The sequence below is a fragment of the Hyposmocoma kahamanoa genome, unplaced genomic scaffold (genome assembly GCF_003589595.1).
Source record: "Hyposmocoma kahamanoa isolate Upper Pololo Valley unplaced genomic scaffold, ASM358959v1 263, whole genome shotgun sequence".
NCBI classification, from domain to species: Eukaryota; Metazoa; Arthropoda; class Insecta; order Lepidoptera; family Cosmopterigidae; genus Hyposmocoma; species Hyposmocoma kahamanoa.
This window is the reverse complement of record NW_020653766.1, coordinates 3,531,622-3,558,571: the sequence shown is the minus strand read 5'-3', so window position 1 is coordinate 3,558,571 and position 26,950 is coordinate 3,531,622. Positions and strand designations below refer to the sequence as shown.

General features: G+C 37.9%; 1 protein-coding gene across 1 annotated transcript in view; it reads left to right on the top strand.

Annotated features, from left to right (window-relative positions):
- LOC113228957 (proteoglycan 4) overlaps positions 1 to 23,436 on the top strand; it is a 26,284-nt gene extending 2,848 nt beyond the window's left edge. The window contains exons 2-13 of the mRNA XM_026462400.1: positions 487 to 635; positions 2,821 to 2,965; positions 3,877 to 3,990; positions 6,100 to 6,151; positions 7,319 to 7,464; positions 8,600 to 8,691; positions 11,057 to 11,214; positions 13,617 to 13,726; positions 15,951 to 16,042; positions 18,200 to 18,364; positions 19,993 to 20,184; positions 22,937 to 23,436. Coding sequence (XP_026318185.1) covers positions 487 to 635; positions 2,821 to 2,965; positions 3,877 to 3,990; positions 6,100 to 6,151; positions 7,319 to 7,464; positions 8,600 to 8,691; positions 11,057 to 11,214; positions 13,617 to 13,726; positions 15,951 to 16,042; positions 18,200 to 18,364; positions 19,993 to 20,184; positions 22,937 to 23,086 — 1,565 coding nt within the window. The 3' untranslated portion in view covers positions 23,087 to 23,436. The remainder of the gene's footprint in view (positions 1 to 486; positions 636 to 2,820; positions 2,966 to 3,876; positions 3,991 to 6,099; positions 6,152 to 7,318; positions 7,465 to 8,599; positions 8,692 to 11,056; positions 11,215 to 13,616; positions 13,727 to 15,950; positions 16,043 to 18,199; positions 18,365 to 19,992; positions 20,185 to 22,936) is intronic.
- Positions 23,437 to 26,950: the final 3,514 nt, after the last annotated feature.

Here is a 26,950-nt window from a genome sequence, read left to right as displayed (position 1 = left end):
TATTTCGTCATCCATTTACCTTTACAGCTACCAGCCCCGGCTAGAAATGTCGCTATTAACTGTAATTAAATTTTTATTGAATGTCAGAATGTTTGACCACCATGATATTCAATTATTTATATGTAGTTTAATATTGATAATTTTATATAGCTTAATTAAATTTTTATTGAATTGATATTCAATTATTTTTTGTGAAATTACTCCACTAGTTTGTTATAATTATTAATACAAAGATCGAACACTCAGAAAAAATACCTTCGATCCGGTCGGATTCGAACCGACGTCTTCTTGCATACCGTGCCAGACGCTATACCAACTAAGCCACGGAACGAACCATCGGACCTCACGAATTTTTCAATGTGCTTGCGTCGTGTCTTTGTACTTGGTCTTTCAACGACTCTTTAGTCGTAGCGCCATCTATGAGAAATATATTACAGATTTATATAGCCTATCAACGTGTGTCTAACGTTTTTCGTTTCCTTCCAGACATGCTAAAGTCCGAGTTAATACCGCGAGGCAGCAAACTGGATTCCCTCTCACGAGCAGGACCTGGGACCAGGGAGTACCACTATGAGTACAAAGAGGAGAAACATCCCACTGGAAAGTACGATCGGAAGGACCTGCATACTGTTGAGGTGAGGTGACAGCACATCCGCACCAAATATAAGTAGTTTTATTTCTCGGGAACTCGGCAATGGGTTCAGTTAGCGCGTTTTTAGTTTCAGGTACTTTTAATGCACAATTGATTAGATTTCTTTTCTAATACCAAATGACGGGACGAAGAAGTCGTGCGCCTGGTGGTAAGCGACACGCCTGTCCCTAACAATTGCAGTGCCACTCAGAGCTTTAAATAGCAAAGATCTTAGATCTTACTACCACTGCGCCCGTCACCCTGAGACATAAGTTGACAAGTCCCATGTGCCTGTAATTTCACCAGCACCCTTTCAAACCGGAACGCAGTAATGCTCACATTACTGCTTGGACGAACTCTTTCACAAGGAGTTCTAATGCTACTAAAAGAATAATGTACCTCAGAAGCATTGACTTACAATTATATGGACGTCGGGTCCGCGCTAAAAAGTGTCCGAACTTATAGAGCGTTAAAATTGTATACAGAGCGTCATTCACGCTTTAGTCTTCGTTTGTTCGACTGACAGCGAAGCAAACAAAATTAGACAGTACTGCGATGACATTACAATTTAAATTCAACGTTTTAGTTTTTTCATATTCCTTTACATGTCACTACGTTTAAATATTTTTTCGTGGTTTTTGTATTAGACCTGTCGTCCATTTATTTGTAAGTCAATGCTCAGAAGTAAGAAATTACAGGCACATGAGACTTGTCAACTTATGTCTCAGGGTGACGGGCGCAGTGGCAGTGCCCCACAGATCTTAACGTTAACCCATAAACAAACGCAAGTCTCAATGCCCGTTAACTTGCAGTAGTTGCTTGGTAATTGAGGAGAGTAAAGGCGTAGATGCATTTTCCATAACTAAGTTTTCTAAAAAGGGTAACATCAAGTTTTGTTTTGGTGGTAAATATTTTACCACTATACGTTTTAACTTGAAAATGTAGTGACATTTTTCAAGTTAATCGATTACTTAAGTTTAATGAGGTGGCAAATAATCAACTCTTATTCTGTTAACACGCTCGTCGCCGACTAGAATTTTCAAAAATGTTCAATATAATGACAATGGCTTACATGACTGTTTTTGGGCTCATTTGTGTACGTAAATAAATTTTTTCGCGATATTTCATTATTTGGTTATAGTTTGGGATTATATTTAGTGCCTGGCATTTCAACCCGCCGTGGCCTAAACACTATAATTATTACGTTTAGGCCGCGTCAGTCGCAATGCGGGGCTGGGTATGCACACGTAATGTTCGATCGATGTTTACCTAAAACAGACGTGTCTTTTATTTAAGATTGATATTTCACATCATTGACTTACAATTATATGGACGTCGGGTCCGCGCTAAAAAGTGTCCGAACTTATAGGGCGTTAAAATCGTATACAGAGCGTCATTCACGCTCTAGTCTTCGTTTGGTTGACTGACAGCGAAGCAAGCAAAATTAGACAGTATTGCGATGACATTACAATTTAAATTCAACGTTTTAGCTTTTTCATATTCCTTGACATGTCACTACGTTTAAATAGGTTGACTTGGGACATTTTTTTCGTGGTTTTTGTATTAGACCCGTCATCCATTTATTTGTAAGTCAATGTTTCACATTAACTATTTTTTTGCTTACTTTGTAGCCTTTAAGTCCAATTTGAAATTAAAGTATTTTTTTATTGGAATATATATACTTTTATAATATAATATATACTTTTTTCCTCTTAGTTTAGAAAGTACGTATGCCATCAAAAATCCTAAAAACCAACTGGCAACAGCAGTTCGTCAAAGCCACACCGGTTATGTTATGTGGCTAAATACGTAGCGTTTGCCACCTGCAGCGTGAATGAGCATCGCAAAGTTAGGTGCGTCGTTCCGGTCATTTTAACCCCCCTACGGCCCCATTAGGTAGATGAGATGGCGGTCATTTTGACCCACTACAGCGACGAACGTGTTAAGGGTTAAAGCTCTGAGTGGCCTTGCAATTGTTAATTGTTAACGCGGTATATCGTAAACCGAAACGATCCCATCGCACTCCTGTTCAAACCGCGCCAATCAGGAAGCGCACATTGGCGCTCGGTAAACTTTTCGGTACTGCGTATACCGAGCGTGCCGAGGCCATACCGCTACTGCGCCGACAAATCAAAAAACGGCCTTACTTTCTAAGAAGTGATATGCTAACTCTTTGTTAAATCCATCAGGAGTACACCATTCCTAAAAAATCAACACCGAAAAACTCCGAGAGCAACTCGTACTACTATGAGCGGGAAGAGAGGGAGCTGCCCTCTTTTGGTACTACTGGCACCAGGACTTACAATTATGAGACTACCAGTAGTTCAACGCCAGGTAAATACAGCCATTGACCTTATGTATACAGCATTTTTTTAATAGACTTCAAAAAAGGGTTGTTTGAGAAATTTTGATGGTGTTTGTTACGCATTGTTAAGCGTACCTCCTTTTTTGTGAGATCAAGTGACGGGACGAACAAGTCGCACACCTTGAAATAAGAGACACGTCTGTCCATAACAGTTGCAGTACCACTCAGTGCTTTAAATCACAAAGATCTGAGGGGCACTGCCACTGCGCCCATCACCCTGGGACATAAGTTGACAAGTCCTTGCCACCAGACGTAAGACTTGTTCGTGTCATGTGGTATCATAAAAACGAATTATGCTGCTCAACTCAGTTTCTTGTAAGAATCATTATCGGAAGAAACAATCGGGTCAGCAGAAGATGGTGAAATTTCATGAAATGTGTTTTCGTACAATTTGTTACCTCAATCGAACTAATGTTTCAATAAAATGTTCAATATGATCTTCATCTTGCTGTACGTTTATACGGGTGCGGTTCAGAATACCTCTAGTAGGTTTAGATAAAGACGAGTGGTGAATGTTGTTTAAATGATTATGAACGGAGTCTTTGAACTCCTATAGATATGGTATTGTATCGGGATTTCATATGAAAAAAATCCATTAACAATTGTTAAATTATCAAAAAAAAAAAATTAGGCAAAAAAGTCCAAAACAAGCACATAGAAAAATTCGTAAGATTCGCTGGTTCGTTCTGTGGCTCAGTAGCATAGCGTCTGGCACGGTTTGCTAGAAGACGAGTTCGAATACAGCCGAATCAAAGGAATGTTTTCTAAGTGTTCGATCTTGTAATAATTAATGCCTTTAGCGTCATATCATGGAGATAAATCGCTAAAATATTCCCACTGGTGGTAATAACTGTACCCAAGACCTCTAATTACCCTGCAGGCTACTCGAAAATCAAGTCATCAAAGGCGACAAAGGAGCTGTCGCAGAATGTGGAAGAACTGGACTCACTGCTAGATGATTTGCAGAAAGACCAAGAAAGGCAGCTTTATAAGAGTGAGTACTGGATCAGTTTTTGCTACTGGATATGAGATAATAGAGGTACGTGAAGACAGAAGAATATTTAAAAGTCTTTGGTGGCCCTTATTTCGTCTCTATTTCTGGTTATATATTCGACGAGCAAAACTATAACAAGTAAAAAGTAAACAAAAAAGAAAGTAGCTCAAGGCTTCAATAATAGCTTAAAGTATTTGAAATGAACACAATACTAACAACCTGTAATTCTTGTTGTAGTGTAGTTTTTTTTTTTTTTACGCACACACTCAACATAGCCCCGCACTAGGGAAACCTTGTGTCGCGGGTGCCGTGGACACACACATGACAACCACAAATTACACCCAAACTCACGAGAGAAATAAATGTTGGCTATACAAACATTTCTCCCGGCCCGGGAATCGAACCTGGGACCTTTGCGTGGCAGTCCGGCATGGTAACCGTTCGGCCACGGAGGCGGTGTAGTGTAGTTACATTAACAGAGTTGACAATACTGTAGTTAATTAGCAAAATTCTGAAACAATACAAAAAAACTTCATACTTGAAATTTTTGTGCACTTTCATCGGAGGATGAGCCCATATAATCCGTCGAGCTATGTTACCGTATGGATAATATTTGATTTTGAATCATCGCCAGATTGTGCAATTTTTTTTAAATTTGTTATCTTTTAAAACGTAATAAACAACAATGTTTCTGTCGCATTTTCAAACCACTAAGGTTCGTAGTAATGCGAATTGGATGTATACAATACATATGTTCAATTTGATAACAGAAAAGTTTTGCTAATACTTAAGTGCATGAAATAATTGATCTATCATTAACCAAAAGGATTCTAAAGAAATTGGATAAATACATTTAGAAACAATAACAAACAATACAAAGTTTACAAAGTAATTTTTAAGTTTACTTTTTTATATTAGTGGTTGTTAAAGAATTACATTATTCCAGCGTTCAGAAGTTCTTTCGCCGTATACATTAAGCCCGCTCCACATTCTTGCCAAAACTTCGCGAGAACAGCCAAATACGAGAGTGTAGTGACCATATTCTTTAAGTCTCGCCAAGTTCGTGTGGTCTCCACTTCGTGTCGCTATTTCGACCCCGAATCAAAGGGCTCTCGTGTAATTTTGTGTTTGCGCGAGACCCTTTCCTGCACATTCCCGTCACGGCAGTCCGCCGGCAGCAACCGCTGTGTTCTGTTGCGATATATTGATGTCATCCACCTTCTGCGTCTATTCCAACGTCTCTTAATAAGTTTTTTTTTCTCGAATTAACAAAAAAAAGTGATATGCTATAGCACATAATGCTGCAGCAACAGACGTATCTAACACGTCCATTTTGTATCACTACCGAACGGACAACTGTGCGGGCGAGAATGTGGAGAGCCACTCTCGGTCTCGCCCTGTCTCGGCGAGACCGAGATCGGGATTTCTCGACGAGAATGTAGAGTGCACTTTATTCGCGCGACTCGTCCGTACACGGCGCGCGGCGAGTGAACACACATACAAGCCGCGTCGCTACATTTGTATAGAGTTACCATATTTATCTTCTTGTACAGGGCTGTCTTTCAACCATCGAGTGTATAACCAGAAAAAGAGACGAAACTTCATTTGATTTGTTTGAAAACTATTCTGCCAAATCATTACTGTGACAACTGCGCTCCGATTGGCCAGCCCGAATTCGAAACAATTGACGGGTGTCTTCAATTGTTTCACTTCAAATCGACCAGTTTAACTTGAGCTTTGCTATAATGGACGAAAATTGCAAAATTACATCTATAATATTTAATTACCGATGAAATGTGATTCCGTTTGTTTTCTAATTAGATGTTTTTATATTATCTTTATTACAATAAACACAGAATATTTGTGGAATATACGGAGACGTACACACAGGTCAGTTGTTGGTGCTGTACTATTTCAGCTTTCTAATTTGTGATTTCAGCGCAAACGAGAGTTGATATTTAAAAGTGATACATGGTACATTTGCCTGATGAGCTGTCTGGGATGGATGGCCCTTATTTCTTCTCTATTTCGGGTTACATACTCGATGCTTTCAACCAACGAAATAAAAGTAAAACACTTGGTATATTAGTAACTATTTTCTCATTACAGGTGGCTACACTTCAGATACAGCTGAAAGCTCTTCATTTGACTACAAGAGAGGGTACGTAAACTTGAAACTATGTCTCGAAACGAAACTATATTTTTTATTACTTCAAAGAAACTAACGTTTCGGGCCCTTTACAGGTCCCATTCAATTTATATGTATATTTATTGAATCTATATTTTCTTCTCCGCTTTGGTGAACAGTGGACTTTGCACCTGTTATATCTTCCATTTTAAAGTCCGTTAAAAAGACTTCAGAACTCTTTAGACAACATTTCTTGAAAGGAGAGAAAGAAATATAGTTCTGCCCTCTTTATCATTACTAACGTAATCGACATCTGGGATCAACGTAAACAGATCTACAACCCCCTCTTATCGGTTTTTTAATATCTTATTTAGTTCTAATTCAAATTTTTTCCCGTACTAAATCGGTTCTATTGCACGAGTCGAGAGGCAGGGACTTAATTTCAGAATTAGGTAATTTTTTTACAAACGACATTAACACAAAATATATATCGTATACTATGCGTGTTCGATTATTTAGCTGTGTGTTTTTTTTTTGTAAAATTTCGAGGTAAATTTGTGTTTTTTTTTACCGTGAAAATTTTAAGGAATCGTGTTGTCACGCCGTATAGTAGATAGTGTAAATCCTCAATTTTACAATGTATTTTTTCAAAAGTGAATTGAAATTCAATAATTTCAATGTTATGCAGAATCAACCAAAGCCATTTGAGGTTGTATAGACTCCTAACAATAGAGCTTTTGCAGTGGAGCTCCTTATGATATGGGGTCCTTCAAACGAGGCGTGAAGAGGCATATTGTAGGCAGGCAGGGTGGAGGTGGCTAGTGCAGTGAGGGTTTCATCGCTGCACTAGGTTCCTTCGCGTTTGGATATCACTTTCCACTTAACATCAGGTGGAGTGGAGTCATTTGCCTGTCATGTATAAAAAAAAAAAGAGTTCATCTAGGGATATACTGCCACTTTACCTCTTTCTGCCGCCAAGCAGTAATATGAGCATTACTGCGTTCTGATTTTGAAGGATAAGGGGCTGGTGAAATTACAGGGACATGAGACTGTCTCAAGGTGACAAGCGCAGTGGAACCTGTTATGGACAGACGTGTACTTTACCAGGCGCACGTCATGTTTGTCCCGTCACTTGACGGTATAAAAGAAAACTTTTCTTAACAAATAAGAAATCTCATCTTGCGTTCTTGCATTTCGCAGCACACCAATAAAAGCGCCATCTAGCGGCTACTCAACTTTAAAGCGCGAGGAGAGAGTGGAGACGTCCTCGTGGGGCTCCAGTCCACCCCCCACCGTCACCAGGGCCGCGGAGCTGCGCCAGGAGATGTACCGGGAGGAAAAAACGGGTTGGTTCCATGGAAATCGAAGTTTTTTAATTTGCAGAGGGCTTACATCAGTGGCGTAATGAGGGGTGCAGAGGGGGCCATGGCCCCAGGCGGCACAGCAATGGGGGCGGCGGCCAGCCCTAACTAGTCAAAATTATTATGTTTTTACTTAAAATTAGAAAATAAATTCCACTAATTTGAGAAAAAGGATAAACTATCACAAAGTCGAAAATTTTCTTGTCCGAAACAACGTTTGTTCGAATTTTCATTGCATCGAAAACCGAATTATAACGAAACAGTTGTTCTTTTAGGATATGTTGTGAAAATAAAATAAAATAAAATGTTTATCGCAAAGACACGATTAGGTTCGGTTGGGTAGGTATTAAGTTAGGTTTAAAAGAAAAAACATTTTCCTCTCAAAATTACTTTCGAGGTTATGAAATTTCGACCAAACGTTATTTCTGAAAAATGTCATTTCGTAACCGAGAAAACGATATTCTGAACAATGAACAACACAAATGTGGCGAAGGCAGGCGAATATAAATACACAACTGCCTCCGTAGCCGAGCGATTGCCATCCCGGCATGCCACGCAGAGGTCCCAGGTTCGATTCCCGGGCTGAGAGAAATATTTGTATGGCCTACATTTATTTCTCTCGTGAGTTTGGATGTAATGGTTGTCTATGTGTGTGTGCATGGCACCCGCGACACAGGGTTTCCCTATGTTGAGTGTGTGTGTTATTATTATTATTATTATTACAATCGAGCCGCGCCTGCCCGAACGAACTATACTGTGTAATCGTGGTAATCTCAGTAATAAATAAACCGACTTCAAAACTTCGCGAAATTACATCTATTTGCCAAGTTTTATTGAAATCGGTTACCGGAAAGTGCGCGAAACCGGATTCATTACCTAGTTTGCCACACTTAGAGGTGGAATATTTTCTTAAAATTTAAATGGGACCAATAATGAGGTACCTTCCACCAAAAAAGAATCGTCAAAATCGGCTCACAAATAGCGGGGTAATCGCGGAACATAAATACAAAAAAAAACACACAGACGAATTCAGAACCTCCTCTATTTTTTGAAGTCGGTTAAAAATAGAGTGAGCAACGCTACGCCAGCGCCACTGTACTCACTTAATTGCTCGTTTCAGAGTCGCGCGTAGTACCAGCACCAGTGACCACAACGACTCTTCAGCTACCGTCCACCACCACTTGCCACCATTGTCATCAGAACACCGGCACTGTAAGTCTTTATCAGATAATGTACGGTTTTCGTATCTTGGTGAAAGTCGACCGTAGCCTAGGATTGCACCAGTGGCGGATTTGACCTAAGGCCATGCACCGCATCGTATAAAAATAATCTTCCTAAATCACTTTCGTACTTATTATGTATGATAATCGCACTGCTATTACAATAGTGTTATAATTAAAAATATGTGAAATTTCAGATTATACCATTATTGAACGTGAAATTTGATTCTCTACACGTCAATAAAACCGTAGTTACAATTTGTAAAAAAAAATAGAAGATATCTACTTAACTCTAAATGAGACATGCTTTATGTGAGCTAGTTCTGGCCAAAATAATCCTTATTCAAAAATATGAAATTATTAATTTTAAATATATATCGCAAGTAGGAAATTGTAACCTAAACTATAACCTATAGTTTAGTAGTTTGAGTTAATACACTATTATATTAACAGCGCGGTAAGATATATCTATAATATAATGTATAATCACAACATCACTACATATTATCACTACCGCGTCTGTCTGTCTGATCGCGATAAACTCAAAAACTACCGAACGGATTTTCATTCGGTTTCCACCAATAGACAGAGTGATTCATAAGGAAGATTTAAGTGTATAATTTATTTAGGTTTTGTGTAAGTTGGCTGAAATATGACGATAAATGTTGAAGATGCCGGAAAAAATCTTGCCGGCTGTGCGCTTTACTGGCGTGCGCCCCGTAGACTAACAGAGATATTGCATTGGTAATACAATATAGTGTATTTAACACAAAAAGTGTATTTTTCAGAATCAATGAAAAACAAATTACTCACTTCTCGTGAAAGATTATAAAAAATGATATATAAGTCAAAGTTTATTACTGAAATGTATACAATTTTGTACTTGCCAAATATATTTAAAAATAAAAGGGAACTGAGTAATGACAGTTTTGTCCAGAACTAGCTCACATAAGGTTTGTCTCATTTGGAGTTAAGTAGATATATTTTCATTGTTTCTTACAATATTCTAACTACGGTTTTATTGACGTGTAGATACTCAAATTTTACATTCATGGTATAATCTTGAATAAAAAATACGTGAATTTTGAGTTACAACACTAATGTAATAGCAGTGCGATATATTAAATCAATGTTCTAGAAAAATATTAAATGGTAAATTTCTGAATCTATTTCGATAAAAATCAGTAAATTCATTATGTAGTCCACCAGTATACGATGATTGCTGAAAAAGGGGCGACTGGTACTGATTTCATGGCCCGGGGCCTAGGGCGGTCAAGACTGCAAATCCGCCACTGGATTGCACGTTGGTAGTGCAGGACTTCGTGCTATTCTTGACAAAGAAAACGTATCCAAAAAACGTTGATATTTTGTAGAAAGATTTTTTTCATGAGTATTTTAAGATATTTACGTCCATATTTCAGGCATAGACCCATATAAATTGTTAGTAACATTTTCATAAGCAATAACTGTGTCAACCTATATGATCTAGTTTTGCGAAAATGGCCCCTGAAAATTTCGTCAAAGTCAAATAATTTATTAAATACAATTTAAGTTGGTAGACTATAGTAAAGTATCTTGTGACGCCAAGGGCATAGCAAATTGCAGTGGGATTTTTTGTAACAGATTAATATATTTGCATCAACAAAATACATAATATCAAACAATTCCAATACATGCATTAAATTCATTCAAAATAATAATAATATTTATAAAATTTTAACATTTCACACATTTTAGGGTGGAGAGGCCATTTCTTACAAAATAAAAATAGGTAATATAATTTTTAGACCAGTAACTAAATGTCAACGGAGATTTCATAACATAATGAAAATATTTTAACATTCTAAATTAGTCTAAATACTCTATTAATGTCTTTCATTATGTAATTCCACCAAATTTTTATCACAGATGTATTCATTTATATTATAATAACTTCTTTTTTATTAATAATTGTTTCAATTTGTCCTTGTTTTTGATAGTTTGTTCCAAAATTTACTTGTAAAATAAAAAAAAGTTGTTATAAAAAAGATTAATTCAATTGCTGTCAGTAGTTATATATCATTTTGATTAGGTGATTTGATGATTTCAAACCTTCCACATGAAGCATTGCTACATGGGAGAGGTAATTCTACCAGCTACAGTTTGTAGGATGCTGTCGGGGCTGTCCCGCACTCTGCGCATCAAGGATGCCGATTTTTTCCGGACGATGGCAGCAAAACCATCCGTCTCATACTCTATTACGTTATCACCTCAAAAATGATTAATTGTTGTATTTTATTATTATAACTCTCCAACAACAACAAGTACAACAGTTGTTGGGATCTTCGGGGGCTTTGTAACATTTCGTCTATTTCCAGCTCTCTCGCTCGAGCACGCCAATGAATAAAGTGACGACGACAGTGAAGACGTACACGTACGAGGTCCCTGCCGACCAAGACCCGACGACGGTGCCGCTGCCGCCGCTGGCTGACCACGAGCATACTTATGTCAGCTCACACGAGAATCTGCGCTCTACGTAAGTTGGCTTCTGGATCCTTTAGCTTGTAATCTAGCCTTGGCAAATTAAAGAGAAGGTTATCCACATAATTTTTATTGCAAGATATTATTATAGATGTGCAAACAAAGAAAAGATAAGGAAAGGAGAACGAAAGCCTGTAACAAAAACAGTGGTATAAAAACACAGACACAATTCTATAAAACACTCCCTAACTTAAATTACATACGGATATGCTTATGGATGAATATAAAGTAGACACGTACCCCAAAAGGGCCTGTACTCGTAAAAACGTCTATTGCTACTTTATAAGCATCAAGTAGTGCCTCTCCACTACTGGAGGCTAGCCGTCAGCTTGCAGAACTCTTCACTGTCCTGAGCCAAGCGAAACAGAAGTTCTACGCTGGCAATATTCGTCCATTCCCATGTTGAGCATGTTGCGCAACCACGACTTCTTCCTTCTTCCGTCGTTTACCCTCGATCTTGTCCATCATTATCAGTTGAAGAAGTCGCTACTTTTCATGCCGCAGAACGCGTCCAAGATACGCAACTTTCCTGTTCTTGACGGTCTGCAAGAATTCTCAGTCCCTCCCAACGCGCTGAAGAACTGTCACATTGGGAACTTTCTGGGTCCAGCTAATGTGTAGCATTTTACGGTAGCACCACATCTCGAACGCCTCACGACGGCTTTATAAGCAGTTAGGTTTAAATTTTATCATTATTTACTTAATGGCGTCCTGTAGGCTTGGGCCAGAGTCAGTTTAGAGGAATGCAGTCAGTTAATATTGGTCAAAACCGCCAACGTTAAGGCAGCAGCAAGGTATTTATTTTGGAAGAACCTCTTCGACAAACTGCTGTTATGGATCAGGGCCTGAGATGAAAATTAAGGACAAAGCTTTTCTCTTCGAGAATTTCGATGGAAGTGACAAGGTAGTGGTTATACCCTCTATGGAAGTGACGATGGAATGAAGCAAAGTAAGAATGACAAAGAAAAAGAACTGGAGAACGATTCAAAATTTCAAATGGCCAGGAACCAGAGAAAAATGTCATAAAAAGGTGAGAGGACAATGAAAGAGGTCGCATTGTCACAAGCTCGCATGGACATATCGACTTCTAGAGTAATGACCTACATAACACCTAATTGATCTGGGATAATTAGGCTACAGTTAAAGCTAGAGCTAAAACTTAGGGTTAGCTAGAGTTTAGAGTGAATAGATTTTTTTTAAACAAACGCGTATCATACTCCCAAGGAGGGCAGTCATAATTAAACTCACCTTATATGTTCGTCATTGTATCTACGTTCCGGTTTCGAAGGATATACACTGATTACACCGTGTAGTAATTAGTGTATAACCTCAATTTTATTATATATTTTTTCCAAAGTGCCTGTAGCACACGAGTCTTGTCAACTTATGTCTCAGATGTTTGGGGCTTAATGCTCTGAGTGGCATTGCAACTGTTGCTGTTGTCGGAAGTACAAACGTGCGCGAGAAGCGCATTCAAAGCTCGTCTTTATTGCGTTTTCGCGTTACGTGGTAGCCTAACGATTCGACCTACTGCCTCTCAACAGGAGGGTCGCGCGTTTTCGGAATTTATATGCAAAATTTAATTTGAAATGTATCATGAGCTTTTCGTGATGAAACCTGCAAGTTCAAGAAGGTTGACCACTCTCGGAAAACGTGTGAAGTTCTCAACTTGCACTGGGCCAGCGTGGGGGACTATGGCCTCAACCCTCGTCTGTCAATGGGTTGATGATGAAGAAGAAAAGAATGATCTGGAATCCAATTCTGTTAACTTTCTTGAAACCGTAGGTAATTCCATTGAGACTCCATTGAAATATTGTAATAAATCTAGTTCCAATGGCAGTTGAGTCTATGGAGACCGAGACCCATAAGTGTTAGCGGAATGGCAGTAATGCGGCAAACGGCAAAAAATCTGTCACTCGATCTGATGCTAAGTTGGTAAAGGTGGCGACCCTAGTGTAGCAACAAACGCTGGTTTAGGTCCAGTCAAATCGAAGGAATTAATCTTTGTTTAAATTTGTATTGAATTGATATTCAATTATTTTTTGTGCAATTATTCCACTCTTCTAGCAACCCGCGCCGAGGCTATGCCAACTAAGCCACAGAACGAACCAGTGGACCTCACGAATTTTTCCATGTGCTTGTTGTCGGATCTTTGTATTTGGTTTTCAACAACTTTTTAGCCGTAGCTCCATCTATGAAAAATCTATGGAAGTATTTCTATAATTCTTCTTTGTGTTTTGTTGTCTTTATTCTTTGTGTTGTATCTTGTTTGTTTGTGTTAGATCTTTGTATCAGTAATAAAAACATGTTCAGATGTTTCGGTTTCGCTCATTAAACGCCCTAAAAGTGCGAAAAAATAACAAAACGGAAAATTCAATTTTGTTTGTTTGTTTTCAGAACAAATACATCGAAGATACCACCATCTCCTTCCCCAGGAGGCTGCCAGTACTGTTCCCACTGCAACTCGCGCATCCGCGAGTACAGACACGTCACCACTACAGATTCTGGTACTTATCCATTACCACCAGCTTTATTCGTACCTCTTCACCAACTTTTCTAATATTGGGTTAGCCAAAAAGTTCGTGCGGTATGGTATGGTATGAGGGGCTGGTGTCCGTTCACCAGGAATCTCTGGATCCTCCTGGACCTGCTAAAGACTTCAAGGGGCACTAGAGCTCCTTGTGATGGAGTTCATCCAGTGAAGTACCACCTTACCTATTTCTGCCGCCAACCAGTAATGTGAGCATTACTGCGTTCCGGTTTGAAAGGGTGCTGGTGAAATTACCGGCACTTGGGACTTGTCAACTTATGTCTCAGGGTGACGGGCGCAGTGGCAGTGCCCCAAGATCTTTGTGGCTTAAAGCCCTGATTGCAATTGCAACTGTTATAAACAGACGTGTCGCTTACCACCAGGTGCACGACTTGTTGATCCTGTCACTTGATATTTCAATTTCAATTTCAATCTTTATTGCTTTTCCATAATGTGTACAAGATGTTATAAAAATACAAAGATCATTTATGGACCCTGTCGGGCACAGCAAAATGAGAGGGAGGCATTTTTAATAATTTAGAAATTATTATTGAAATACTACTTATATTATTTTATAATCTATATATTATTTAAAAAAAAGGAGCGAAGACGGCTCCACAATACATATTTTTAACTTAAAAATTTCCCGCCTATTCTAAAATACGCGCTAAAATATGATTTTTAAAAAGACTATAGACAATATAACATTTTAAGGGAGGCAAAAACCGCACGGATTTTTTACCCAACTCTTTTCAAAATTTGTTATTTACGAAATTTAAGACTATGTGTAGTTACGCAAAATCTTATCAATGGTAGTAACCCGCTTAGTTCTTGCTGGTTGTCTCGATCTAATTCTAGTATTTGAAATAAATGTTGTTTTATGATAAATGTATATTTACAAAGAGCCACCCCAAAAGTATCTTACTTAAGAATTAGCTGATATTAATATTCAAACAATGTGAAAATTTCAAATTTCATTTACTTTAAAGATATTTTTGATTTCATAGTGTTTGGCCGGGTACAGTGAAACTATACTTATTTTTATCCGACTTCAAAAAAAGAAGGTTCTCAATTCGATTGTATTTTTTTTGTATGTAAGTTATGCGGTGACTCCGACATTTCTGAATCGATTTTCATGACTCTTTTTTTTTTGTTGGAAAGAGGGTACTTCTGTATTTGTCCCATTTAGATTTGAAGTAAATATTCCTGAAGTAAATATTCATGAATCAGGTTTCGCACACTTTCCGGTACCGATTTCTATAAAACTTGGCAAATAGATGTAAGTCTATTACCGTTACCATTCCGTCTATTACCGTTATTTGATCGCAGAAAAATCCGTGATATAATGTATCTTTTGAATATTATAAACGGCAAGGTTGATTGCATTGACTTATTGGGTGAACTCTCATTTAATGTTCCAACACGTTCCATGAGACACTACCACCCTCTTGTAGTTCCCATAGCGAGGACAAACTATAGACAGAATAGTTTTATATGTAGAGCTAGTAGGAGTTTAAATGGTGTGCTAAGCGACTATGACCTGGATGTAGATATATTTAATTGTAACATTGATGCACTAAAACGTAAAATAACAGATATAATGATTAATTTAATTGAATAACATGTGGTTGTTGACGCACGTATGGGATTGCTGTATTTATTAGTTTTATTAGTCCAATGCTCGTGTTTAACTAACTTGTACCTATAAGTGAAAACCTGCAGGCTTATTACCGAACTTTAGCAACTGGTTGCTAATTGTACAATAGCAACGCGATTGCTACCAGTCGCGATTGCTAAGTTGGTATTACGGTTCGGTAATACGAAAAAGCAACCGGTCGCTTTCTGTCAAAGCATTTTCATGCAGTTTTAGTTTATTAGTTGCTCGCGGGAGGCGCTGTAGTCGACTGGTCGCAATTGTTCGTTCCGTAATACGAATTTATGTTTTGACAGCGATAATCGTGCAACTATTGCTAAAACGACTGGTCGCTAAAGATCGGTAATAAGCCTGCGGTAATTGGCTTTATGTTTTTATTGCTGTTTCTTACTAAATGTTTATAGCTGTTGGTTTTCCATGAATAAATAAATAAATAAATAAAGTCCAGGAACTTCTGAGGTCGGTTTTTTTAGCGCTCTATACTGAGATTATTATTGACGTTATGCAATTCTGAACGTTATTATCAAGCAACAAATTGTATTAACAGATCACACGAACGAACGCATTATCTACCCGAAACCTGCCAACGAGACGAAGCTGATCCCCGTCAATGACTCGCTCAATGGACACGGCCCACACGTAAGATTACTTATACGATTTTTCCATCGAGCAGGCAAGTTAAGTATATAGCACGGGAATGGTATGATGAGAACCTTAATTTTTTCAAATTATGTTTTGCTACCTATAGTAATAACAAAAAAGATACTGTGGCAACCCTACGCTACGAGTGACGTGTATGGATTCGCTCTGGACCTTTTGGAGGGAAAAGTGTCGTTTTTATTTTGACTTTCAATTATTTTGTGAAATCTAGTTTAAAGTGGAATAGGATAGTGCTATTGTGTAGTATAGAATAGAACTAAAATACCCGTAATATAAATAAATATAATATAGTATAGAACTAAAATACCCGTATCGGCCCGTTCTAAGGAATCCCGAGTCAATCCAAGCACGCCGCCTCAAATTGCCTATCCTCTTTGTGGCGGCCATATTTACAGAAATACTTATTTTTATGTTTTCGGCTGAAGGACTTTGTTTCCATGGCCAGAAATAAATTAATAAAAAAAAAAGTGACGTGTATGCGTTAACACGCCGAACTGGCGAAAGTTGCTATTCTCCATACTACAGATTGTAACTCTGAAAAATGTCAAAATTCCGTCTTATATCTAGTTGGCGCTGACCAATAACCTGGAAGAAGTTTATATTATGTAAATAAATGTGGAATGTAAGAAGTCAGTTTTTTCCTTGTAATATTATTTTAAGTGCAGTAGAGATCCTTGTGAAAGAGTTCGTCCAAAGAAGTATTGCCACCAAGCAGTAATGTCAGCATTACTGTGCTCCGGTTTTTTTTGTAAAGGGTAAGGAAGCTGGTGAAATTACAGGCACATGGGATGTGTCAACTTATGTCTCAGGGTAACGGGCGCAGTGGCAGTGCCCCTCAGATCTTTGAGATTTAAAGCTGTGGCACTGCAACTGTTATGGACAGGCGTGTAGCTTACCATCAGGCGCACGACTTCTTCGTCCCGACACTTGATATTATAAAAAAACAGTGCGTGCAGTAGATAACTGTATGTTACAAACCAATTCATGAATTAACGCTATCAAATATCGGTAGATGGCGTTAATCCTGAAAAAAATAAAGGAATAGCCGGCATTATTCCTAAAAAAATCGGTGTAATAAACGCCATCTAGTTGATTTGTTTGTTATCAATAGAAATTACAATAGCTTTGATAAATTGCAACTTGTCAATGTAAAACAAATTGGTTACAAAAATAGCTATTTGGCACTCGTCGCGACATCTAGTGTACCTATAGGTACTAAATACCCGACGCTAACAATCCTCTTGAGTATTGGTCCGTGATATGAGACAGGCGTCATGGTATGCATGCATCGAGTATATCACCAGAAATAGAGACAAAATAAGGGCCATACATTTCTGGTAACTCATCAGTGATACATCACTTATAAACATCAACTCTCGTTTACACTGAAATACTACCGCGCCGACAACTGACCTGTGTGTACGTCTCCGTATATTCCAAAAATATACTGTATTGTATTGTAATAAAGATAATATCTCTAACAATAGCAATTGAAAAATACCATTCGGTGGTGTGGAGAAAAACAGCAAAACATCTAAATACAAAACAAACGGAATCGTATTTCATCGGTAATTAAATATTCAATATGTAATTATGCAATTGTGATCCATTATAGCAAAGCTCAAGTTAACTGGTCGATTTGAAGTGAAACAGTTGACGACACCCGTCAATTGTTTCGAATTCGGGCTGGCCAATCGGAGCGCAGTTGTCCAGTAATGATATGGCAGAATAGTTTTCAAACAAATTAAATGACATTTAGGAAATGAAACTATTTTTCCGGATTTAAATCGCGTATATTTGTTTTTTCAAACAAACCGATGTTTCGGGCCCTTTACAGGTCCCATGACTGAGGTGGTACCGTCAACCGTGACCATGGGACCTGTAAAGGGCCCGAAACGTCGGTTGGCTTAAAAAAAAACAAATATACGAGATTTAAATCCGGAAAAATAGTTTCATTTCCTATGTGTAACAATCGCGAAAATCTAAGAACTCGATAAATGACATTTCATCTCTATTTCTGGTTATATACTCGATGTATGCATGTATGTATGAATTAAGCATTTTTTCTTTTAAAATGTATACCACGTGTAAACCTAAGTGAGATTGTATAGTACGTAACCTAAGAACCTGTTCCAGGGTCCGACCTCGTACAAGTACTCAGAAACAACTTACTCGTCCCAAAACACGACAGAGCGCTACCCTCCCGCGGGCGCCCCATTCCCACGCCCTACCACACCCTCACCATCCACGCAGCAGCCGCCTAAGAAGTTGGATGATTTGTTGGCCGACTTCCCTGAAGCTGTAAGTTGAAGGAAACTTAAAACTTTTTATATTTTGTGATTACCTACTTACTTTTATTTTTTTATCTGTCCATAATTGTTAGGGTTAGTGCAGCCAAGCGGCGACGTATGCATTGATGCAGTCGCTTATGTTGAATCATTAAAAACGTGTAACACGACTAAATCAATCAATCATATAGGAAATGAAACTATTTTTCCCGATTTAAATCGCGTATATTTGTTTTTTCAAACAAACGTTTCGGGCCCTTTACAGGTCCCATGGTCACGGTTGACTGAGGTGGTACAGTCATCAACCAGTTATGTCTAATATTAATGCAAACCACCCTATTTTTTCACTAACTTTCATAACTCATTTTTAATTTTACAAAGAAACATTCCAATTTACGCTACATTATGTTTTACAAATTATTTTATTTTAACAATATGAATTTTTATTAAGTTAAATTTAATATTAATTAATAATGAAAATTAGAATAACATATTAATTAGTACTGCAGTATTATGTCTGTTTGGGGTTCGTCATCACTGGAAATACTGGATCAATAAATGGTGGTACGGAGAAACCATCTTCCCTGTTGAAATTAGGATGTTTTTAATTTCAATGACCTCTTGCAGCATCCTGGGTAGATAACGGACTTTTTCTTCATGGACCTGGGGTTTGTCAAACTTCATTGAATGTGTAGGTTTATCCATGACATGCTCGCAGACTGCAGACTTGTTTACGCGGCAGTGTTAGACATCAGCTATATGTTCTTTGACGCGGGTACAAATACTTCGCTTCGTTTGCCCAATATACCTATTTGTACACTTGAAAACGTCATTTCTTAAGCGACTGCTCGTTCACTACGCTGATCTCCCCGAGAAGAACGAGCAAGCAACTCTAGGGATTGCTCTTTTCACATAAACTCAAATGCTATGGAATACACTTTGAATCACAATTGTGTGGAATCTCGACTCTTGTTGTCTTTCCATACTTCTTTATCTAAAACCTTAGAATAATAACGCATAGAAACCTAGTCCGCACACGCTAAGTGAGGCAAATTGAAGCGCGCCCAATGGGCCTACACGAGCGGGCGGGCCTTCAGTGCTCAAGGTCAACTTGCACCGCGAACAGATCAAGAATTTTAGCTAAAAATGACGAAATGTGCGGTAAATGAGTGTAAAAATACGTCAGACAAACATAAAATAGATACTAACATCGCATTCCACAAGGAAGTAACGCGTTTCAACTTGTATTTTTATATAAATATTCACTAAAACCGAAAATTAACCTACTACTTTTTAGTAGTAGGTTAATTTTCGGTAAACTAAAACTATTTTTTTCGGAAAACTAGCCTACATGAATTTGATTTTTGCCTGACTTGTGACCGTTCGTTTGATATGAAACTACCATTCTATGCGTTATTATTCTAAGTCTAAAACATACACTTCAATTTTGTAATATGACTTTTCAATTAAAACACTTTTAATGTATAAGTTTTAAACCCAGGAAATGATAATCCATCTTATTGCAAAAACGTATACAGTTCGCCATAAGAGAATCGTTTACCTCGGAAAGTCCTTTCCAACGCTAGCGCGAAGGACCAGTGTTGCCAACAAACCCTGAGACCGACCTCTTGGCCCCTGCAGCGGTTCCCGACGCAGCCGGACGGGCTGTCGCAGCGCTCGCACAGGGTGGAGGTGTCGCACGAGCGCGCGGCCAACAGCGCCCCGAAGCCGGCGCCGGCCACGCCCACGCGCAACGCCGCCGGCCCCGCCGTCTACTACCCGCCCGGGCACGTTCCCTTCCAGAAGAAGGAGGCCGCCGGGTACCAGGCCAGCGTGAGTTCTTACACCCAACAGACACCCCACACCCCGCTTTTACACTTTTAGTACGAAAGAAAGAAACGTTCATTCAGACAACACAGATAAAACAAATCAACGATTACGGATAATATCTATAAGCAGAAAATGATCCAACTCAGCGTATGTTACTGTTCGCCTGCTGTAGCGCTGGTTTTCAGTTGGAACTTCAATATTAACTAAAAACAAGTAGATACTAAACTTGTCAATGTAAAACAAATTAGTTTCGAAAATAGCTATTTGGTACTCGTCGCGACATCTAGTGTACCATAGGTACTAAATACCCGACGCTGTGTTTTATCGCGATTAACAATCCTCTTGAGTATCCGTGATATGAGACAGGCGTCATGGTATGCATGCATCGAGTAAATAACCAGAAATAGAGACAAAATAAGGGCCATACATTTCTGGTAACTCATCAGTGATACATCACTTGTAAACATCAACTCTCGTTTACACTAAAATAGTACCGCGCCAACAACTGACCTGTGTGTACGTCTCTGTATATTCCAAAAATATACTGTATTGTATTGTAATAAAGATAATATCTCTAACAATAGCGTGCTGTACCATTCGGTGGTGTGGAGAAAAATAGCAAATAAAGAGAAAGAAACGTTCATTCAGACAAAACAGATAAAACAAATCAATGATTACATATAATATCTATAAGCTGAAACTGATCCAACTCAGCGTATGTTACAGCTCGCCTGCTGTAGCGCTGGTTTTCAGTTGGAACTTCAATATTAACTAAAAACAAGTAGATACTAAAAAAAAAATAAAGTAAAATACTACGCTTGTCAGGGATTATTACACGAATTGAACATATATGAGATACTGCACTTCATCTTCATCATATCAGACATCAGACACGACGTGCGGCCAGCGGTTACCCGCCGATACAGCAGTAGCAGTAGAGCTTGTGAAAGAGTTCGTCCAATGAAGTACTGCCACTTTACCAATTTCTGCCACCAAACGGTAATGTGAGCATTACCAAATCCCGGTCGTGAAGCGTAAGGGTCCTGGTAAAATTACAGGCACATGGTGTCGCCATTTCTATAATAACTTAAAGGATGGCGATTAAACTGGTAAAACACAACCTGTAGCATACCTGGTTATGAAGCACACATGCATTACTAAACTGATTTATATTATTTTACACCTAGTTGCGTAATGGCACCCAACTAACTGATTTCCTATTCTACAAAACTGAATCGGGGTAAACACCCCACGAGTGGCCTCCAACCTCCCCTTACAGCCACCCCCAGCCAGCAAGATTTAAACACAACTGAATTTTCATCACTCTGTCCGCAGACAAACCGATAGCGTCAGTTACTGTTGAACTAAACGACACCTGATTTAGGCACGGTTTATCTCTCCTCTTAATTACTGATAATTCTGGTAACTCATGCATAATAAATAGTTCACTCACCGACGTTGCCTTTACGCCAACTCCCCGTGTCAGACTCTGCGAGCTCCACCCCGTCCGTTCGTTTTTCATTTTTTTTAAACTACTGTCATAATCGTTTGTATAACTGACATTTACTCGATTGTGTTAATCGATTAGAGTTCATTCGCGATTCGCGACACATGGGACCCGTCTACTTAAATTTCAGGGTGACGGGCGCAGTGGCAGTGCCCCTAAGATCTTTGCGATTTAAAGCTCTGAGTGTCACTGCAACTGTTAGGCATGCAGTTAATCTGTGAACTCGTAATCAATTTCATGCAGCCGAGACCTTGACTGCATGATGTCGTTATTCGAGACCTCGACTCCATGAAGTTGATAACGACTTCACGCGTTAACTGCAAACATACAGTCAATCTGTTAGCAGCCTTTTTCGACTTGTTCATCCCGTCACTGGGTATTATAAAATTGGCATTGTAATCATTGACTTACAAATAAATGGACGACGGGTCTAATACAAAAACCACGAAAAAAATGTCCCAAGTCAACCTATTTAAACGTAGTGACATGTAAAGGAATATGAAAAAGCTAAAACTTTGAATTTAAATTGTAATGTCATCGCAGTACTATCTAATTTTGCTTGCTTCGCTGTCAGTCGAACAAACGAAGACTAAAGCGTGAATGACGCTCTGTATACGATTTTAACGCCCTATAAGTTCGGACACTTTTTAGCGCGGACCCGACGTCCATATAATTGTAAGTCAGTGATTGTAATAAAAAAAATGTCAAAAAGTGTCAACATTGACGTGCTCTTGACGCTGTACCGCGTTTGGAATATAAAGACGTTAATAAAACGTCATATCGCGGTAAAAACCTTTGTAATTAGTGTTAGACACTGTATAGGTACTTAAAAAACCTTTTCACATCGCATGCTCTAAAAGTACGACATATATTGTCAAGTCTTACGTAGCAGAAGTAAAGTGCGTCCTGTCCAGAGTTAAAAGTACTTAAAAATTAACAAACTCAATCAGCCAGTAGTACGGTATTAGTTCCGTGCTTTTTCCGCATAGACGGTGGCGCCATATTATTTTCCCGCGCGTTTGTTGTCTGGTTGGAAAAACAACCGCGAAATCCTCAGAATTTTAACTCTGATTCTTTGTCATTTTGTTGTAGAGCGAAAACGATTTTTTTTCTCGCAATCGAAGTGTAGAGTTTTCAGCTCTAGACTTAAAGTCAATATAAACCCTCGGAGTAATAGACACTCGCTATGCCTCGGCTGTATATTGACCCGTTGTAGTCCCTCAATAAAAAACAGTATTTGTTCCTCAGGCAATGCAAGGCGGCGGCGCGTACGCATCAGGGCGAGGAATGTACGAGTACGAGTCCGGTTCTAAAAGCAAAGAGAAGCACTCCGAGAAGAAAACCGCCGTGCCTCTCTGTCTGCCCCTCTGCTGCGCCATGCCTTGCGTCATCTTGTAACGCTATTGCGGTATAACCGTGACGTCATAGTGAATAGGGACATTGTAACTTGGTATACATATATAGGGTGTTAAGGAAAACGTTAATTCCAGAGGTGGATTCAAGCAATATTGCAATATGCTAGATAAGCACACCTGGGCCCCGATTCAGAATTTTTCGATATTTTAACCGATTGGATATCATTCTCGAATCGAAGGGCGCTTTCCGAACTATTCAGAACATTTGAGTTAAATGTTAGTTTCGGGTTCGGATACGATATTGTTATCCAACAGCGTTTACGGAGTCAGTCGGTGAAATAGATTATAAGAAAAATGAAAATCCTTTTCATAGATTTTTAAGACTTTAAAGGCCTAAAATATAGGAATGCATTAGTCTTGCATTAAAATAAATTAATAAACTTGAACAAAATCCCGACTTTCTTTAAAATAATAAGAGATTTAATTAAACTTTTATTGAATTGGTATTCAATTATTTTTTGTGAAATTACTCCACTAATTTGTTATAATTATTAATACAAAGATCGAACACTCAGAAAAAATTCCTTCGATCCGGTCGGTAATCTGTAATAGATTTCTCATAGATAGCGCTACGACTAAAAAGTCGTTGAAAGACCAAGTACAAAGACACGACCCAAGCACATAGAAAAATTCGTGAGGTCCGTTGGTTCGTTCCGTAGCTTAGTTGGTATAGCGTCTGGCACGGTATGCAAGAAGACGTCGGTTCGAATCCGACCGGATCGAAGGAATTTTTTCTGAGTGTTCGATCTTTGTATTAATAATAATAAGAGATTTCCTAATTACATTCTTGCTTTGTAAACAATAGAACATTCGGTATTTTTCATTCGATAACTGTGTTCTGAATAATGTGACGCCATTTCGGTTCGGTTTCGATTACCACAGTTTGACGTTCGATTCGGGTGTTGTGATTAAAAATGAATAGAAATTGGTTGACAACTGAATTATCGTCAAGTTCTGAATGGACCTACTGGTCTCATAAGTTCTTTAAACTATGGAGTACCACAGCAACCAAAATCACCCAGAACAGGTCGCCTCCGAAATTGGTCCTACCTAGACATGTGTAACGATCATAAATTCGACTTCGGCGGTGCGGTAGGCGTAAAATCGGCGTAGCATATTATTTCAGATGTTTAAAAAACACTAATCATTCGTCGCCGCTAGTGATATCTAGTGAGAGATATTTTAAAAACCTCACCGCAGCCGGTATTACAGATGCGTCAATGTAGATGTCGCTTTTTGATCAAATGTGTTATTGAGACTTTTGTGAAATTACTCGACAAGTTTTGTTACGGTTATTAATATAAATGTCGAAGTCAGAAAAATTTCTTCGACCCGGTGGTAAAAACACACAGGAGAACTTCAACAGCTCGGTAACTTGACCTGTGGCTCAGTTGGTAAGAGCAATGCTACAGTGCAACATGGTTGTGACCGGGTCGAAGAAATTTTTCCATGTGTTTTAGTCAGTGGATATGGATATTTCACAAAATGTTTGGTAAATCGCATAAACGACAATATCGCCAGTCAAATCAAATTAATTGGAGGCGCGGATCACATGTCTAGTCCTGCAAATGGAACCGGGATTTCCTCCTCAAGTTTGTCAAATAATGGTGGAGAAATAAAGTATTCTACAAAGTACAGTATCGTAATACTCTATCTTATCTATGACAAAATTTAGCTCGTTGTCTAGCAAAGCACATAACACCAGCGCTGAAAGGACTAGAAGAAAGTCCTTGGAAATAAGCATTTATGGACAAGTTCTTTAGTATCAACCAATGATCTTATACAGGTGACAGGTTGAACGAGATAAATATTTAGATACCTGATACCCATACCGAATATGTGAAAAAAAACACTACCTTCTTTTTAAATATTTTTCTTTAGGGAAAATACTGCCTCAAACATTTTCTAATACTCTCCAAAATCTCCTCTGCCTCTGCGCACGATTTGAATGAACGGAATATTTAATTATTTTTAATAGCGCTTGACACGCGGACTTCAATTTCCTACCACTCAGCTGTTCTCTTTCATAGAGTAGCCCAAATAATTAGTATTCGTAAAATGGCATGATATTTTTTTTCTTATGTTTAGGGGCGATTCTTTTTTCATATTCGGATTAGAACCAGCCACTCGTTTGCCTCTTTAAATATTTATTTCGTACAACCTGTCACCCTGTATATTGGTATCTACTGTTAAAAGTTTTTCAGCGTATGTCATTATTAACAACCTATATATTTATATGAAATTAGGATACTATATTTTAAGAACGTGACTTATTTTAAATTATAATAATTATTTTAGTGATAACGATTCTGCTTTACACATTTCTAGAACTAAATTAGTTTTGAAGATTCAAATTATCACTTTTCCATGCTTTCATTTATGGTTAGTTTACAACTACTTAATTTTAAGTAGGGTCTGTTACTTTGTCAAAAAACAGGTTTGGTTCAATCTTTCTAACCACTAAACCGTTGATTACTAAATAACTGTTAATCGATTGTTTACACGCATAGATTAAGTTGAAACTTAGTTAATTACCTCGTCTCTTAATAGGTGTACACTAGCCATTATCCTGTGTAATATTCTGCAAGAAACAAAGTTAAGAGGTATTTTATCAAGCAGCGACAGGAAGACATCCTTAAATAAGTTTTTTTTTAATTAGAAGAGATTATTGATGTGCGTATATATTCATTTATATGGCGAACGGTTATGGAGCAGAATTCCCTGCCTGCAGACTTTTTGTTATAACTTGGACCTTTTAAGACGACAGTGAATAGGCATTATTTAGGTGGCATTGTCGACCTCATCGTGACTTTCCACCCGGTGAGATTGGAGGTTATATGCGCACTTATATATTTAAAAAAATAATAATATGGATTTAGGCACTTCTTGTGTCAAGTCAGTCTTTTTTTTAAATTTTTAATTGTAAAAGTACCAATTTAGTCCGCTTATGAATATGAAAAATATACTTGTACTTTTATAATTAGTTTTAGGAATGAGTGCTAGAATCGGCATCACTATCTAGTTATTATTTTTTTCTGTCTATTTAATTCTACTAAATATTGCTCACTTTCAAAAGTGCCATTTGTTTTAAAGTTGTAAATTATATTTTTAAGTATTTCTAAAGTCTCGTTACTTTCTCGGATGGTAAAAGTAAGCGAGAACTTGCAAGTTTAAACCATTTTCTTATTGGTATTTTTAACTAAAAATTTTAACTTGCAAGTAACCATCTTATTATGGCATCTCCAATATTTATACACGGATTTATAACTTGTTTAATACTTTTTAAGGTCTTTTAAAATATATATAGTATAAAAAGTCACAGTAATTTTAACTTGTTAAAACATACCTGTTACTTTTTAGGTGCCTTATAACGATGTGAGAAGCTTAAGTTCTCGTCTAAAATACCATACTAGGCCCAGGACGGGCCATATTAGCAACTATCTTTATAATATGTTATCAACTTGTGTGTGTTTATAAAATATTAGTAATTTAACTAAACAATTATTGTAAAATAAATATTTCTATTTGTAAAAGGAAAACAAAAGATAAATAATTTAATGTAAACTCACTCTGTATTTACAGCCAGAATTAAAATATTGAAAATAATATATATATTATACCTGTAATGAAAAAATTTAAAAAAGAACACCGCGTTTTGACATTGTTTAAAGGACTTTCAAAAATACCTTAAAAAGTTTTAAACGAAAACGTACAACAAAAATGTTATAAGTAGAGTGAATATGCGAAAAACTAACCAAGTGCCATTAATATTTTAACTGTAAGCAATTGTGTCTTGACGATATACCGTTGTATAAATGAGTTGTAATTTTATTATTATTGATTAATA